This window comes from Pagrus pagrus (genome assembly GCF_965226575.1).
Source record: "Pagrus pagrus genome assembly, chromosome: 2".
NCBI lineage: Eukaryota > Metazoa > Chordata > Actinopteri > Spariformes > Sparidae > Pagrus > Pagrus pagrus.
Window position 1 is genome coordinate 13798957 of NC_140186.1, and position 17933 is coordinate 13816889.

The 17933-nt window shown below is 37.8% G+C and overlaps 1 protein-coding gene across 1 annotated transcript; it reads left to right on the forward strand.

Annotated features, from left to right (window-relative positions):
- Positions 1-488: 488 nt before the first annotated feature.
- Positions 489-17885, forward strand: gucy1b1 (guanylate cyclase 1 soluble subunit beta 1). The gene is made up of 13 exons (XM_084369810.1): positions 489-612; positions 921-994; positions 3889-3989; positions 4118-4236; positions 5384-5581; positions 6630-6860; positions 7036-7152; positions 7924-8057; positions 10099-10296; positions 11782-12019; positions 12741-12881; positions 15447-15601; positions 16309-17885. Exons 1-13 carry the CDS (start codon positions 610-612, stop codon positions 16454-16456), a joined length of 1857 nt encoding a protein of 618 aa, XP_084225936.1. The 5' UTR covers positions 489-609; the 3' UTR covers positions 16457-17885.
- The last annotated feature ends 48 nt before the right edge of the window (positions 17886-17933 follow it).

Consider the following 17933-nt stretch of genomic DNA (forward strand, 5'->3'; position numbering starts at 1 on the left):
GAAAATTATTTTTAATGCTTACTTAATTACTTTTAATATCAATCCTTGAAACTTTTACTCAAGTACTATTTATGTGGGTGACTCACTTGTAAGTAATCTTTTACTTTTACTTTTATCTTAACTTTTACTCAAGTTTGACCTTCTGGTCCTCCCCCCTTACAACACTGGTTATGCTGCTTTTATTACACCACCACAATACTGATGAGAAAATATATGTTTTTGAAAGGATGTTCTCGTACAAATTACGTTTTGCAAAATAACTGCTTTTGCACTTAGATAGTTTATTTACAGTACGTAGATGATAATAGTTGTTAAGTTCAGGGCGTAAAACATGATGAGAAATAGCAGAAATTCAGCTCATCTCCTGCGGCGACTTCAGCTTCACCAGCAACGACTGTACAACGCAGCTACGCTCTGATTGGTCAGGGATGGCTTACGTAAGCCTCTCTCTGCTCTGCCATTGGACAGACTAGCTGTCCGTCAGCAGCTGAGGAGAAACGGGGAGGAATGGACGCAGAGACACTCAGCATCTGTACCAAACGATGAATGTTGTGTCAGATTAAACGGGTTTTTTCTTAAAAATAAGGAGAAATAAGAGCAGCTGCCATCATGGTACGTACATGAGGAGTTTGTATGATGGTTTCATGCTGGTGAAATTGTCTGTTTGTGACGAGACATGGCGTATTTGTGTTTGACATTTCCTGATAGGAGGGTTACCGCTACGTAACGCAGCCCGTTATACAATAATTTCTGTGTTTATTGTGAACTAACAGGTGAACAGAATATGAAATGTATTGTGCGCATGTACTATGTCGTGTAAAACACGTATATGTAGCTAGGCACCGGGTATGTTTCAGTAAAACTGTCAGTTTTGTGTGAGATAATGTTGACGTTGCTCGTGTTTGTCCATACATTTGCAGTATGGGTTTGTGAATCACGCCTTGGAGCTCCTCGTTCTCAGGAATTACGGCCCGGAAGTGTGGGAAGACATCAAGTGAGTTTTCTTGATCATGTGTTTACTATTGTTGGTATCATAGGTTACACTGTGTGACCAACCAGACCTCAGAGACACTGGTACTACTGGAGTGAAGCTCACCATCAGCTCACACACTGTCAGTGTGTTTCCAGCAGGGATAGACATTTGCTTTTACTGTAATTGTTAACCTCCATCTTCTGCAGGCTCACACTGAAAGTCAGATTAGGTTAAGAGAAATATATCACATTAGAAATTCTGCCTCACAGCAGCTTCACTCTTAGTCAAAATCTTCAATGATTGGCTGAAACATGTAGGCAAAAACATTTGTTTAATGCTGGATTGGTAACAGAAGTATTCAGAGCCCTTAAAGGGGTGCTGTATAGTTTTGGAGAAGAAATTAAAATACAGAATTTCAATATTTACAATCAGTTTTTTTTTTTTTTTTTTCAAAAACTGAATAAACAAGCTGTTTTGTCCTTTTGTTTGTTTAATTTGTTTAGGCATAAAGAATCAGTCAGTGAAGAGCTTTCTCCTCTGATAGAAATGTCTTCCTCAAAACTACATAGTGCACCTTTAATTACAGTTACTTTGTAACTACTGTAATTACTGTAGGTAAATATATGAAGGTATTACCACCAAAATGTACTTAATTTTAGTTTGTTTAAAACAAGGACACTGCACAATCAGTGTCCAGATGTTCGGATATATATCATAATGTCAATTTCTATCTCTCATCTCTCTCTAGCAATAGAGACAGAACAGTGTGTATTCATGTAGAGGGACATTATCAGTATATATACTGAATTTTTGAGGCCTGCAAATATGAGGGTGTACAACTATTCTGATATCGATATATTGGCTGATATTCATAAATACACATTTTTTGCCATGATCCAACAAATTTGTATATCATAAACTTGTGACCAAGATACACATGTAACAGAGGCAGGATATTTCACAGTTTCACAATAAACTTTATTATCCAAAATTACATCAGTGCATTGAAATAATGAACTTCACTTGGGAATTTCATATTTATAAACTAACCAAAGCATTTTTATTGCATTATCAAAAAACGGCACACTTAAGTACATATTGGCAAATATCAGATACAGATTTATCTGTGATAGGGCAATATCAGCTGACAATATTGGCAAACTGATTATTTAATGTTGGTTTTAAGTGATTAAAACTAATACTTATAAGTATCCTAAGTAAAAGTACCAAATTATGAAAAAAATTGTCCCTGTAAGTGTTGTTATTTGATTGTTATTACTAATGCAGTATATCTTTTTCCGGTAGTTTAATCTAAAACAATCAGATTTTATAAAATGGTAATATGTTTTTTACGTACTGCAAAGTAATAACTATTTCCAGCTGTCAAATAAATGTAGTTGGGTAAAACATACAAATGTTCCCTCTGAAATGTGCAGCAGAAAGCACAAAGTAAATAAAAGCACTCAATAAAGTACAAGCGCCTCAATCAGGGCCGTAACAAGGGTTTGAGAAATACTGAGGTCACGAGTCCAAGCCCCCCTCACCATCAGAAAAAAATAACCAGATATCTAAAATAAACTCTCATATTTATTTTTCATGATTTAGAATTTTTAGTATTTTATTTATTCAATTAACTGTCAAAGTTTTAACAACTTTGATTTTGTAACTTTTATTTCCAAACATAACTCCTCAAAACAACGAGACAGACAGCCCTTGTTCAGCTTTGTTGCACTGCATAATTAGATATATAAAGTTAAATGGTGGGTTGTTAATTGGTTTATTTAGGTACAGTAGGTAGTACATTTTTTATCAACCCATTAAGTAAAGCATCCATCCCTACATGTTTCAGAAAAATGGAGAGACATGTTTCTTTCCACTGGTCAGGGACTCTGCAGACTGCAGGAAAGACAATTCTTGTGGGAAAATAAAAGAATCCTTCATTTATTTGTTATTTGTGGGACATGACCTCAGCTACAGCCCTCCCTCAATAAAGTACACATACGTTACATTCCACCACTGACAAGTCCTGCAAACCTGTGTAGTTTTTGTATCATATAGAGGGAGAATGTGGTACATATATCCCATTCCAACAAACACCCATGGTGAATGCAATTCCCTGTCTACCACTTTAGTATTAACATGTCATCTTTTCGGCATGTTGAAATGTTTGGCTCAATCTTCGTTTATTTTTCAAGTGTAGTCTTAACTGCCCTAGACTTGACCCTGCCTAAAAAAAGAAGCAGTAGAAAAAAACCCAGCAGCAGCTGCCTCGTGTAAATGTTCTGAAAGTAGTCAAAACTGGAGCTCCCTGCATCATCTCTGCAAATGTAACTCATTGTTATTTATTGCACAATTTATCATGTTTTTTCTAAAAAATGAGAACTTATTTTCTTTACAAATGCTTTTAAGGTTTGGTATGTTGTTTCAGCTGCTACACATTCTGATAAAATGGGGGTTTCTGATCAGGCTTGTAAATCATTTCTGTTTTCTTAGTTAAACAGTTGTAATCAGAACCTCATTATGTTTTCTGACAATTTTGTGTAAAATGGATTGTCAAATGTATAAATAGCAAAGCTCAAAGTGAGCTGTGTTTTTTCTTGTCAAAGACCTGCAGTAAAACTAAAGCTGGTTGTCTGTACGTGTTTAAAACCATACATCCACTTTAAAGCAACTTTTTTATGTTACTGTAATATAAATCAAGATGGCTTACACTGACTGGGCACAAATGAGACCTAACTGTTGTTATTGGATTATTCCTGTGAACAGAAGTTGCCCTGTGATTTAAGCAACATTAGAAAAGCAATTCCAAGAAGGCAAAGCCATTGGATGCCTGAACACGTTGCCTACAATGACTGTTTACTTCTGCCTTAGACATTTGCTGTAGCTCATGAGTGATGACTTCACTTTGTTTTCAGGAGGGAGGCTCAGCTTGATATCGAGGGTCAGTTCCTGGTTAGAATCATATACGAAGATGGCAAAACATACGATCTTGTTGCTGCTGCAAGTAAAGTTCTCAGTAAGTGATTTTCTTAAAAATGTTAAAATAAAAATTGTTCTATATGTGGTTTATGATAATAAAAAAAAGTGTAGCTTTAGAAAATTATAAGAATTTGTGTCACTGATGTGATCCTTCCTGTATTTCAGAGATTGATGCAGGAGAGATCTTGCAGTTGTTCGGGAAGATGTTTTTTGAGTTTTGCCAAGAGTCGGGATATGACACCATCTTGCGAGTGTTGGGATCGAATGTTCGGGAGTTCCTGCAGGTAGGCTGTCTCACCTCTTTGCATGGAAGAAAGCTTGATGGTAAAACAAACTAAAATATGAATGTTGAATATGTTTAAAGAGGTACTCCACTGATTTTACATGAATAAATAAAGGATTACCTCATCTTGTCTCATGAACATCAGTTCACCCATTACTAGGTGCACTGCTCAGACAGTGAAATAGTTGTATAATGTCTTCAGTAGCTCCAGAGCAGCTGTGTAAATTCTCAGAAAGGTCCTTTTTACACAGAGATTGTGCAATACCGCCACAATTAAGACTGTTCGTAAAGCTGCCTTTGTGTTTTTACACTGAATAAAACAACGACATAATGCTGGCCCAGTGTGTGATTTAAAGGTGCGCTATGTAAGAACTGGCTACTTGTGGGATTCATATTAGAAGAACAAACATTAGATAGAACAAACAAGGGGGCCTCATATAACCAAAGTAACAGCTAATGTCTGTGTCTAATGTGATTTTACATTAGTGTCGGGCAGCGCTTTCCAAACAAGCAAAACGTGGCAAAAACAATCAGTTGCTGTCCCTGTTATATGTTTGACCTCGTCCTTCTTCTTTGAGTAAGCTGCTGACTGCTAGTTGCTTTTTAAAATCTCTTGATGGTCAGTCACACACATAACACGTAGTTAACATGTCACATCCCTGTCTCGCGCCTGCCTGCTCACTCTTTTTACACTTTTTACTATCTCTCCTGTCATCTCAGAGGTGGAACAACAGTGACCCCCCATTACATCTTTGGACCTTATATACAGAACTGCTTGGCAGAATAAGGCACAACAGTCCTGTCTTGAACAGGCTGTGTCAAATGCTCTATGATAACCCCTGATGGGGCTTGATACTTTGAATTTTTCACAGAAAGCTGAAATACGTAGGCAATTACTGGGCAGGGAGGGTCTAATGAAAGACGCTTTTTTGTTGCATTATGGGAAGTGTAGGATGCAGCATTTGTAGATACAGTACTCAGGACTCAAAGTCAGGATATCTTAGCCTTTACTGCTTCAGCTTGAAAGAGCTGGAAGACTTCTTTAAGGTCTCATGTATAATGTACAGCTTCGTCATCCAATTAATTTTACCCTCAGCCAGAGTTAATTAACTGTGCAGTGATTGAATGTTGCATATTTAACTTTTCAGAATCTGGATGCTCTACATGACCACCTCGGTACCATCTATCCCGGGATGAGGGCTCCCTCGTTCCGCTGCACAGATGCCGAGAAGGGCAACAATCTGATTCTTCACTACTACTCAGAGAGAGAAGGCCTGCAAGACATTGTGATTGGCATCATTAAAACCGTCGCTCAACAAATCCACGGCACAGAGATAGAGATGAAGGTCTGCTCTGCTGTTTTTGTTCCGTCTTCATGCACACTGAACCCGCAGCTCTAATGGCCCGCTCTGCTGCTGATGATGAATGAAGATGACTTTACAGTTTTCCCCCATTTCTCTCTAATTTATTCTATTCAACATTCCATGAAGCCTTTTAGTCCCTGTAATGTTTTGACTCGAAATGTGTGCGCTCGTGTCTGAGAATATAATTGAAGAGGTTATAATGTGAAGATTAAACAACAGAAAGTTCCAAAATAACCAGACAGGAGCAGTGCTGCGCTGTGACAACTGCAGTTCAGTGCTGACTTTTTGGCTAATGTCTGTGAGTCACAGGATATTTTTAGATCTAAGTTATAGAGTCCCAAGCTTGGGAGTCTTTCAAGGAGTTTTTTTTCTTCCACAGTTTTATTTGAACTTTGTCAAACTGTCGATGAATTTAAATTGTTTATCCCGGATCCACATTTTTTACCTTGGCTCATTCACTCCACCACGCTAATCAGATTTTGTCTGAACCAGTATGAATAACTCGATATCATGAACCGCCATTGGTATTTTTATTTGTATGTTAATGTGCAGCCCACAAATCACGGCCTGTAGACGTCCCCTACACTTTGGCTGGAGCTTACTCTTTGTTTCATAACATTCGACATTTTCTCCGAACCTAATCATATTGTACAGACAGGATAATATTTTTCAGCAATTGTGTGTGTAATGAAAGAACAGTAAATGGCAGACGCTCCAAATGTGACACCCAATTTCTGGATATATTAGCCTCTGTTGCTGTGGCAACAGGGTGCAGAGACAGCAGCTCGACGTCAGCATGCCTTATGCCCACAATCCAACTGAATAATGTCATTTATCACTCTCTTAATTCTATATTAGTAGATTTGAGGTCAGGAATGTTATTAATTGGTTTATCTTAATGACACTGATATTGCGTGGGTGAAATATTTAATCAAAAACATCTAATTGCTGTAACCTGGTGACACAATACAAGCAGGTTTAACTTAATTTCAACTTAGTTACGTCAGTTGTTTAACTTCATGTGATGCAGATGATCCAACCGAAAAGCGAAGAGTGCGATCACATCAAGTTTCTGATCGAGGAGAAGGACTCGGAGGAAGAGGCGTTCTACGAGGACCTGGATGGCTTCGAGGAAAACGGCACACAGGAGACTCGGATCAGCCCGTACACTTTTTGCAAGGCATTCCCATTCCACCTCATGTTTGACAAAGACCTGATGCTCACACAGTGTGGGAACGCCATTTATCGAGTCCTGCCTCAGGTGTGCATTTTGGATGCAAAAGTCTGTTTTCATGCAGCAAAGTCAGCAATTTATTATGTTTTAGTAAGACTTTTATTTGTCTTAAACTCAGTACATGACAGCAGTAATTAAGTACATATATAAAGCAATAATTCCTAATGTCATGTAACTGAAATATATATATTTTATTCCCCAGCTCCAGCCTGGCACCTGCATCCTGCCTTCGGTTTTTTCTCTGGTCCGTCCTCACATTGACTTCAGTTTTCATGGCATCCTCTCCCACATCAACACCGTCTTCGTTCTGCGAAGCAAGGTAGATTCAGTTTTTGTCACAGTGCTGTTGGCTAATCACATCAGTACTCTTCAGATATTAACATACCTTTCCTGGAAGCAAGAGGCACTTAAACACACTTAAGTCTAAATGATCAAAACATGGTTTGATTGTACATGACAGAATGTGTTTATAGTCTTATACATTAATATTTAATGTATGAGTTCACAGATATTTTTAGCAGCTGCGTAACATTTTGACTGTAGGTTTCATTAAGGCTGTTAATAAGGATAAAATTGTTTACATGCAGGGATCACAGAGCATGTAAATAATGAATCATTTAAAAAAAGTGATATGCAGCTTTTAATACTGCAGTTTATGCATGGAGCAAAGAGTGCAAGTGTCTTAATGTCCTGAAAAAAAGAGGTAAACTTAAGATAGTTCTGTGAGAATTGAGAAACTGGACAGAGGACAGAGTGGAAAGGTAAAGATATGTGTTGAGAAGTGAGAAATTAAATGGAAACTTAAGAGGGAGGAGTACGTAGTAAGAATAGGAAACAGTTGAATTTGCATTTTTGTGTGTACTCATGAGACAGTAAATGCTGAGGTGTTAAAATAATAGCTGCAGTTCCTTGAAAATCCATGAAAACTGAACTTATTGTCTCCAATTGTGGATGAAGCATGTAACACTATAGGCAGAAAAAAACCCACAGCTTTAAAAATTAGCGTGAGCTGAACTGGTGCCCAGTTTTGAAGCAGATTTGGAGGAGAACATATAATGAAATATTCATAAGTGTGATGTAATCCTGACAGGAGGGCCTGCTGAATGTGGAGACTGTGGAGAACGAGGACGAGCTGACTGGGGTGGAGATCAGCTGTCTGAGATTGAAAGGACAGATGATTTACTTGCCCGAGGCGGAGAACATCCTTTTTCTTTGCTCACCCAGGTAATCCCGCAGTGCAGTCTGTCCTGACGGAAGCACAGACTGAATTTTATAAACACCAAAACACAGATTCTCTCTTTTTCCACTGAATGCAAACACACCAGTTTCTGCTATTTTAAATTCTGAGGTGTTGATTTATGTTGATGAATGTCATAGAAGAAAAAAACCCCACTTTATATATAAATAATAATTGTAAGTGACATTGAGAAGTTGTGACAGTCTGCAACAGTGTTTACAGTTTCTTCTGTACAACTACATTAATAATATTCAAGAAGTCTTGATACTTCTCATTCCTTGCTCTATTTGGGATGTTGGCTCGTACTGAAGACCTAAATCTGAAAAAAACAAAACACATTCTTAAATATTTCAAAATAAATAAAGTCACTTAAACACGAGGAAATAGGGGACTATGTTCTATTATGATAGTAAACAAAGAGTCTTTGGGTTTTGATCTGTTTGTTGGTTGGTTGCAGAAGAGATAAATTGAAGATGTCACTTAGGGCTCTGGGAAACTGCGGTAAGCATTTATAACAATCTTATAGACTAAACGAGTAATTAATTAATAATGAAAAGAATCAGCAGATTAGTCGATTATAAACTTAAAGCGTTAGTTCAGCCCTACAGGGCACTTTTTGTGGGATAGACTCAAATTAATTACAGTGCTTTTGATCAATATAACAAGGGGTCATGTGCAATGGTGTACCTCATGTAATTGTTTTTCAAAGGGTATTCCAGCAATTTAGGATTGCAGTTTCCTGTCTACTACAAGACTTAAGGAACTTCCTCTTGAACCAAAGAAGAGATATGTGGCATGAAACATTATCTTTGTGTCTAAAATTGGTGAAGTGCCCCTTTAGAAGTCCATTTAGCCCCCTAATGTTCTATAGCACATAGTCCATATACCATCCTAGGAATATTTTTGATATCAGATTTTTGCTTCACAAACGGTATTTGTAGGATAAATTCATTGTTGGTTTTCATCTTTTATAAGGGTTTACTGACTAACTCGCAAGAACCGGGTTTGTCAAAAAATGGGGCCGGGTCGGGCTATGTTCTGGTTATATATATATATTTATTTATTTATTTTTCATGGCACGGGCATTTACACTTGACATATCTATAATTAGGGTAAACAGGCAAGCTGTAACCATGGTGACAACTTTGTGAAACACAAACTCAGTGCTTAGTGCTTTGGACATAAAAACCTCAGTCAGTTAGTCAGTTACTACTCTCTCAGACTCCATCAGGTTAGACAGAAAAATGCGACCGTACTCTACTGACAATAAGAAATAATCTAAAATACTGCCGGATTAATCCTTTATGGTATATTTTTTTTAGTAATCACAATATCCTGTCCATGTAAATGCTGTAACGGCAGCAGATAAAAGCATGAAAATGAAGATAAAATGGAGGAAAGATTTAGACAGAACCATTTTTCTGCTTTGCTTGTAAGTCAAATATGTTCAAAAGGGCAATAGGTTTATGTATTTCATGCAATTACACGGTCAGATAATCAAACAATTAACAGGTCAGCTCAAATGTATTTTGTTTCTATGCTTTCAGAATAAAAATGTATAGCCACACGCTTAGAGAAAGAAAAAAACACAGAGAAGCAAAGACACCTGTGAGCTGGTAATTACACTGGTTCTGCTGGTGTGACCTCCATTAGCCTCTGAGGCCTTTTCATAAGCAGCATGAAATATCGGACACAGGGGAGCAGGGTTCAAGAGATGTTGTCCTGACAGATTGAAGGCACTTTGCAGAGGACGAGATCAGTGTTTTCACAAAAGATTGCTGCCTGACAGGAAATAGCAAGGGCTGAAACAGAAGCATGCTCATTCAGCTGAGGAGAAGTCTCAAGAACATTTATCTGGAGACAGTAGGCTCAACCCTGAAAGAACAATGATGATCTCATTGCTGCTGCTTGTTCTGTTTATACCCACAGAAACAAACATTTTCAGCAATTTCGCTGTGAAAATAGCCCTGTAACACAAACAGTAATCAACAAGTATTTCATTGTTTTCTTCTTTATCTGTTTTTCTAGTGTTATGAACCTGGATGATCTCACACGGAGGGGGCTGTACCTGAGTGACATCCCACTACACGATGCCACGCGTGACCTGGTGCTGCTGGGTGAGCAGTTTCGTGAGGAGTACAAGCTAACCCAGGAGCTGGAAATCTTGACAGATCGGCTGCAGCACACGCTGAGGGCCCTGGAGGATGAGAAGAAAAAGACAGACAGGTTGGACTGGGTTTTTCTTCCTAGGTTTTTCCACTAGGTTTTAATGAAAAAAGAAATCCAGTGTAAACTGTATTTTCAGCTTTAATTAGTTCCAAACTCTTAACTCATCTTGTGATGATAACAGTAGAAGAATTATGACCACACATTAATGTATTGTGCACATTTTCAAGAAATGTTAGATATTCATATGATCTTACCTCAGCAATGCAAGATCTGCAAATATAATTTAAGGGCCTGATCAGACAGGATGCAGTTTTTTGTGCTGAGAGGGTCTTTTCCCCCTCTTTTCTATTGGCAGTAAGCATTTAGCTTGCTGTTTTTAGACGCTGGGAACACCTCACATTTTTGCAGAAGTATATATGTGAATATACTTAAATAATCACTTACATTTTCATTTACACGCAAACTTTTCCCTCGAGTAAAGGATTGAGAAATATTGTGCAGCCATGTCATTATCTGTAGGTTGTGGGTCAAACTACAATAAATGTATCACGATACTGCTTTTATCCTTGTTTTATTTTCCTTCGTCGGAAAAATAGGTAGCAGATTTTTAATTTGTCGATCTTTCAGTGAGATAAAAGAGACTTCTCTTTAAATATTCCCCTTTAAGGACGGAATTGAGACAAGAAACACTGAAGACGCTGACAGGTCTCAGTCCTCTACAGTTGTTGTGATGCTACGTTACAGGAGGACCACCAAGGGTCAAAATCTATTGTTACACTCAAGTTGCTACTTGCCTAAGCTACTCTACTGTCTCTGATGTGGTGAAGACACCAGCTTTCAGAAAAGGGCCTGTCATAGTAATTTAGCACAGCAGTGTGTGACAGCTGGAGGGGAGCACAGAGGTGGAGCATGGTCTTTATTAAGACTTCTGTGGTGGCCCTATATTCTCAAAGGAAAAGACTTCCACTCTACTGGTGGATCGCTATATTATTATTCTCACTATTCTCTGGTACCAAAGTGCCTCGAGCTCCGAACATTGATTAGAATTCACGGCTCCTCTCTAAATATTTAAGAGAACTGCTGCTGCACTGTCATAGCCTTTAAAGAGCTCGACATCAACATACATTTATGTTGTTTTTGCTGCTGTTTGGGTGTGCTCCTTACTAAGAGAAAAACACTGTACCCCATGTGTGTCGATTGTTAAAGATATTACAGATAAATACTCTATTTACATGTATAGCTTTCTGCGTGGCGACCATTATCTCTTCTGTATGTATCATGTGTCCTCAAATTATGATGCATCATGAAAAGTATTTTGCTTTGAACAGACAGCCATGATCTAACCAGTTACCATAGAAACACCACCCTCCCATCTGAGATCAGCTTGCATAGCGAAATGACCAAAAAGGTGGTGGGTGAGCAAATAAAACGCTGATCCAAAGGATGGACTTTAGTCTGGCAGCGCCGGCCCATTACTCTGCCGCTCGAGTGCACCCTAACTGCGCCTTCGCTCAAAATGTCCATTCCTCTTCTTCCTTTCAGATTGCTCTATTCCGTTCTGCCGCCATCTGTTGCCAATGAGCTGCGACACAAACGGCCCGTCCCGGCTAAACGCTACGACAACGTGACCATCCTCTTCAGTGGCATTGTTGGATTCAATGCCTTCTGCAGCAAGCACGCCTCGGCCGAGGGAGCCATCAAGATAGTCAACCTGCTCAATGATGTTTACACACGTTTTGACATCTTGACAGACTCTCGGAATAACCCTTATGTATACAAGGTTGGAAGCAGTAATTTTTCCATGACAGTGTATCATACATTTGTGTACATTTTTCTCAGTAAAGGAATAAAAAGAGAAGGATTAGTGCAGCAAAGCGATACTGATAGAAAGTGAGTCCATGATCTAAATTTGAGAATTTGCGACCTTTTAACTACCCGGTTGTTTTCTGCTTCTTTGAGAGAGGCACACCGACTCTCTTGGTGAATAATGTTGCGCAATTATGCACATATAAGTCAGTAAGAGAGTATTTATATCAATTGACTTGAGTTTTTCACCATAAGAAGAGTAGTACTAACTTCTAAACACAGTGCAGTTTTACAGAGGCTCTGCACCACTTTATAGGCCTCGTGCAGCAGATTTACACTCCAGGCTTTCAGACAAGAATGCACTTTAAGAAGTCAAACAGACCTCGGCACTTCCAGGGGATCAGCTTCAGGCACTGGGTCACCAAAAGAAGTAATATTTACTCTACAAGCTGAATGGCTTGGTGGTCCTAGGGTTTTAGCATGGCTCAAAGAGGCCCTGAATATTTTAAAGCTGATGTAAGTGTTTAAGTGTTTATTTCAGGGTGTTTCAGTTTATTTCTAGCTGCACTGTGCGCAGAAAATCCCTTTGTAGCACAGTGGGAGCAGATGATTTTACAAGAACCAAAAGTAAAGCAAAGTAAAAAAGTTGTGATATAATTCATGTGAAGAATGACAAAATGCTTTTCTTTATACAGGTGGAAACAGTGGGCGATAAGTACATGACAGTGAGCGGCCTGCCGGAGCCATGCACACACCACGCCAAGTCAATCTGCCATCTCGCTCTGGACATGCTGGAGATTGCTGGACAAGTCAAAGTGGATGATGAACCAGTACAGGTGTGAGAAGATTTCAGTAATGTTTCCTGTATTTTATGGATATATGTTTGAGTATTATAGTAAACACCTGCTAAGTACAAACAATATTATATTTCTTAATCAGTTCTGCAAAATACATCCTAAATGTAATGTTATCCACTCATACACGTCACACTTTAATGAGTACAGCTGCATGGAGAACACAGTTATCGTGCTGAGAGATGGAGACAAGATGGAGACACAGTACTTCTGCCCACTTGAAATAATTCAGTCAATCAAAGTATGTTTATGCTTCAGGTTCAAAGAAGGTGCTAATGTTGCCGCAGAACTTTTCGTTTGATTGTGCTCTCTCTTCTCCAGGTGAAGCTTATTAGAGAGGAACCACATTGCTGTCTGCAGTCTGCTCCAGTTTAAGGCTGTTTTCACATAAAGTCCTTTTAAAATGAAACAAATCCTGTTTTCTTTTGGACAGAAAAGGGACCCAGTCCCTTTTGTGTTCACATAGTTTATCTGAAAGTGTACTGAGTTCTCTTTCTGTTCCTGTTCAGCTCAGATAGGTCCTCAGTCCTCTTTCTGTTCGAACTTTATTTCTTCTGGAGCTCAGACCCTTCTTCTTTGGATTATTGGTAGTTTTCGCTTGGAACAAGACGGCTGTGGATTCTACCTTTATTCTCATTTTATCATGTGTGGAAAAGTGCTTTTTTCTTCACCTTGATGTGGCACTGCAGTGCAGTCCTGTTTAGGCCTCTTGCTTTCATATGAACAGAAAAGGTTAACCTTAGAGTTTCTGTGCATTGTAGACAGCTGCTGTTTAATATGTTCTTCGCTTCATGTCTGGGGAAGTGCTGTTGTTTCTTCCTGAGACCAAACTGAGACTCCTCGTCCACAAGCCTTGCTAGTGCTAATGGCCTTGGTTCTCTTATTTTTTTGAGTGTCCAAATATTACCTATTGCAAGCCGAAAGAGCTAAAATGCAGTGACTAAGGGCAAAGTATTCAGACAACCTCCTGAGGAGGCCTGAGTACAGTTTTTTTTTTTTTTTCTCACATGTTTAAATATTTTGCAGGTTTTTTTGGAATGCGCCTGTTATTTTGGCACAGATCATTTATTATTTATTTTTATTATTTTATTGCATTTTTCTAAGTTTTCTGATATTGCTTTGAAAATTCAGACTGCTTCTGCAGCTGACAAATAGGGTCGCAAAGATTATAGACACTACACTACAGATGTATAAAATCAAATCGGCATTTTTATTCCGAGGTTTTTTATTTTGTCCCCACAGCATTTCTTTGTTGGCTTTTTTAAATAGTTGCTGCCTTTGGAAACTAAAATAATACAGTGGCCAAATAATACAATTCAAAATAACTAAGAAAAATAAACAAAAATGTCAGGTCAAAGTGCAGTTTCTGTAAAAAAGTTAAAAATAAATAAATTGTTTTGGTGAGTGTTGGTTTATCAAGGTTGCAATGATCCTCCTCGTTCTGTGTAGGCGTTTACATTGTTATGAAAGCCAAACCATTCTGTGAAAAATAATTTTCAATAATGTCGCCTTTTAAAAAGTGTGAACAGAAAGACCGTAACATATCAAACCAAGTTAATGGTGATATCGGTTAATTGCTGCATCCCCACTGACACTGTCATCCAGCCTAATATGACCAACACTTTACCCTCAAGAACGTTTGCTGATTGATTTTACAATAATCTGTGCATCTGGACATATTTCCAGGCTGAGGTAATGAGCAGTGAAAAGTTGGATAAAAAACAGCAGACTTTTGTTTAACTGACTGCTGGAGATTGTTATTGTATCGATGACTGTTGAGACTTAACTTTGGAAAATGATGTCTGTTTAACAAAACGCTGTTTATTTTTGGACATGGCACTGGCTGAAGAGGAGTCCGTTTCAGCAGCAGAAACAGACTCAAATCATCTCACGATTCTGTGTCTAAAAATAGATTCTCATTTGTCCCAGACACTCACAGCGTGTTCAGGCTCCGAACACAACAAGCACTGAAGTGCCTACAAGTTCAAGTGTAAATATTAGTCTGTAGATTGCCTGGAGCTACTTTTGGAATCGCTGGTTTATTGCAAATCTAAAAAAAAAGAAAAGAAAAAAAGAAATCTAATTTTGTGCTTGGAGCGTTTTCTGGCTAACTTAATCTCATATCCACCCACCATCTGTTGCACCTTTTCGGTAGATAGCTTTAAAAATTTGTGCCAACAGACTAAGAGAAGCATTCAGCTGGATAGTTCTTGCTGTCTGTGGAGCACAAATCATTTATCCAGATATCAAATCTTACATCTACACGGGTTTATTTAAATGCTAGGACAGTTTTTCTCACACTCAACTGTGCATTTCTTGTTAGTATAATTTTTGAAGTAGAATAAATCAGGTGTGTCACGGTGCTGGAATCAATTTATGGCGGATAACTAATGATTGGTGCTGTTGACCATTTACAATAAATATTTAAACTTGGTTTTGCCAGTATTTGACAAGAAATGGCGATATCTTTGCCATGTTTATTAACTTTGGTGAAATTATAACTGACATGTATGAAGAGTCTCCTTTTTCATTTTCCTTTCTCTCCAGATTACTATTGGGATCCACACAGGGGAAGTGGTGACTGGGGTGATTGGACAGAGGATGCCCAGATATTGCCTTTTTGGAAACACGGTCAACCTCACAAGTCGTACAGAGACGACTGGTGAAAAGGGGAAAATAAATGTCTCAGAATATACTTACCGGTAAGTAGAAGGCAAGGCAAGCGTATTTATAGAACACCATTCAGACACAAGGCATTTCAAAGTGTTTTACAAAGGCAATGAAATACATGAAATTTACTACAAAGAATTTTTAACTGGTTATGAAACAGTCTCAATTTAGTAATGATGCCTCTAAAATTACCTACATAAGCAAATTAGACCATCAGCAAGAAGATTAACTATTTCTATCGAGTTTTTCTTAACACCTGCTGAAGGGTCAGCGTGCAGACTGGAAGAGCCTGTGTTTACATTAACTCCCAGGCAAAGTTACAGTGAGTAGTATGTTAATCAGTTAAAAAGAAGCAGGAGGAGATTTTTCTTCAGAGAATTTTAATTTTGACATTATATTTTGCAGATTTGACAGTTGAAACACTACCCCTTTTGTCCACAGGGGCCTCCCAAATCAAATCAATATCAAAGTTCCTTGTTGTAGCTTTACAATAAGACATTAAGAACATGATAAAATTGTATTGAAAAGATGGTTCAAACCCAAAACAAGCAAATGAAAGCAGCTTTGCAACTTCTATTTGTCATTGGTTAAGGAAATGCCAGTATTAGACATGAAGTACAAGTTGGAATTAATTTAAAGCACAAACCAGGCGGCATGTTGTTTTGATGCGAGTGAGAATAAGATACATTACCCCCATGCAGCATGAGTGATTTGTGATGGTGTTGGCATTGTATTCCAGGTGTTTGCAGTCCGCTGAGAACGCCGACCCTCAGTTTCATCTGGAGTACCGGGGCCCCATCACGATGAAAGGAAAGAAGGAACCGATGAAGGTGTTTTTTCTGTCCAGGAACCCCACCGACTCAGAGTCCACCACAGTTAAAGCTTAACAATCGAGATTCAACAATAATGCACCATGAGTGACGTCTAGAGGCTTCAGTACGACACTGTCTGCAGTCAAAATGTCTTTATAATTACACAGATCTTGAAGCAGGGATGAGGAAATATCTAACCATAGACATGATGATATTTTTAATATAATGTTAATTTGAACTTGTATCGTTTCTCTCCCTGCTTTTCTTCCTGACCACAATCTATCATGACCTCACTATATTTTTGTAGCATAGACACAATAGTGGAGTGTTTCATGAATCGTAGAGGTAAGCTCTCTCATTGAAGTTTGATACATTTTGGACAGAATATTCTCACACGGTTGTTGTATATATTATCACTGAAGTTTTGATAAGCAAAACATTTGTCCATCTATGTTTTTAGCTGCTAATTTTGTCATGTATTTGTTCCACAACTTGCCAAAAAAAGCGAGAATTTAGTATTTACCAGCCGAAATAACTAGTTTTACTTAACATGAATAAAATATATTTTCACCATTGTCTTTTTCGCTTTTAAGGGTGATAATGACAACATATAGATTTAAAATGAAAGATTTGACTAAAGATTGATATCATGTTTGTGCGATTACATTACATTACATTACAGTTTGAGGGACCCGTTTTTTGCTCATTGGATGTAAGAGTTTTTGTATGAGGTTGAACACTGAATACGATCCTCTGGCATCAAGATCATCAAAAGAAATATAAATTTAGATATTATAGCTGTTGTATTTATATAGATCTATATCATCATGTTCAAAAGTTCTTTGGCACACAAGCGTCACCAGATATATGTATTACAAGTTTTGTCATTTTTTAAAAGGCACAAATGATACATGTTTTGCCATTAGTAAACCCCTTTCATCATGTATCTATCACTGAATTATTGAAATAGTCAGATAACTACACACTATTTAATATATTTATTGCACCCCTCTACTTATTGCACACTCACTTTTTGTATGTATGAGAGAGAATACTATTTACTAAATGTCTTCTAAATGTTGTTGAGATATTCTTAATGATCTACCAGAGCATATTTATTGTTAAGATTATTTTAATTGATATTTATTCTTTTTTTTGTTTCATTATAAATGTTACTATGACCTTTAGAAAACAGAATATACAGTGGAAAAAAAATAAAAATAAAGAAGACTTAATTATGGATACGACTACAGTTTGTGCCTATATAAGCTAAACTATGTGCTGTATGTGTTTGATAATTTCACATGAGTAAATGTACCACGCTTTTATTTTTCCAACGTCATTATTATTAAACCTTGCATTATGTCCTCCATGCAGCTTCCTGTGTAAGAAGCAAACCGGTGCCTCTTGTTCTGTACAAGTGCATTTCTGTGCTTTTAAGACATGATTGCTTTATGTTAACAATGTTTCTGTTGGGAGGTATCTAATAAAATAGTCAAGAGAAGTGTTGGTTACTTGATTTATAAATGCAGAAAAAATAATGCATTGTCTT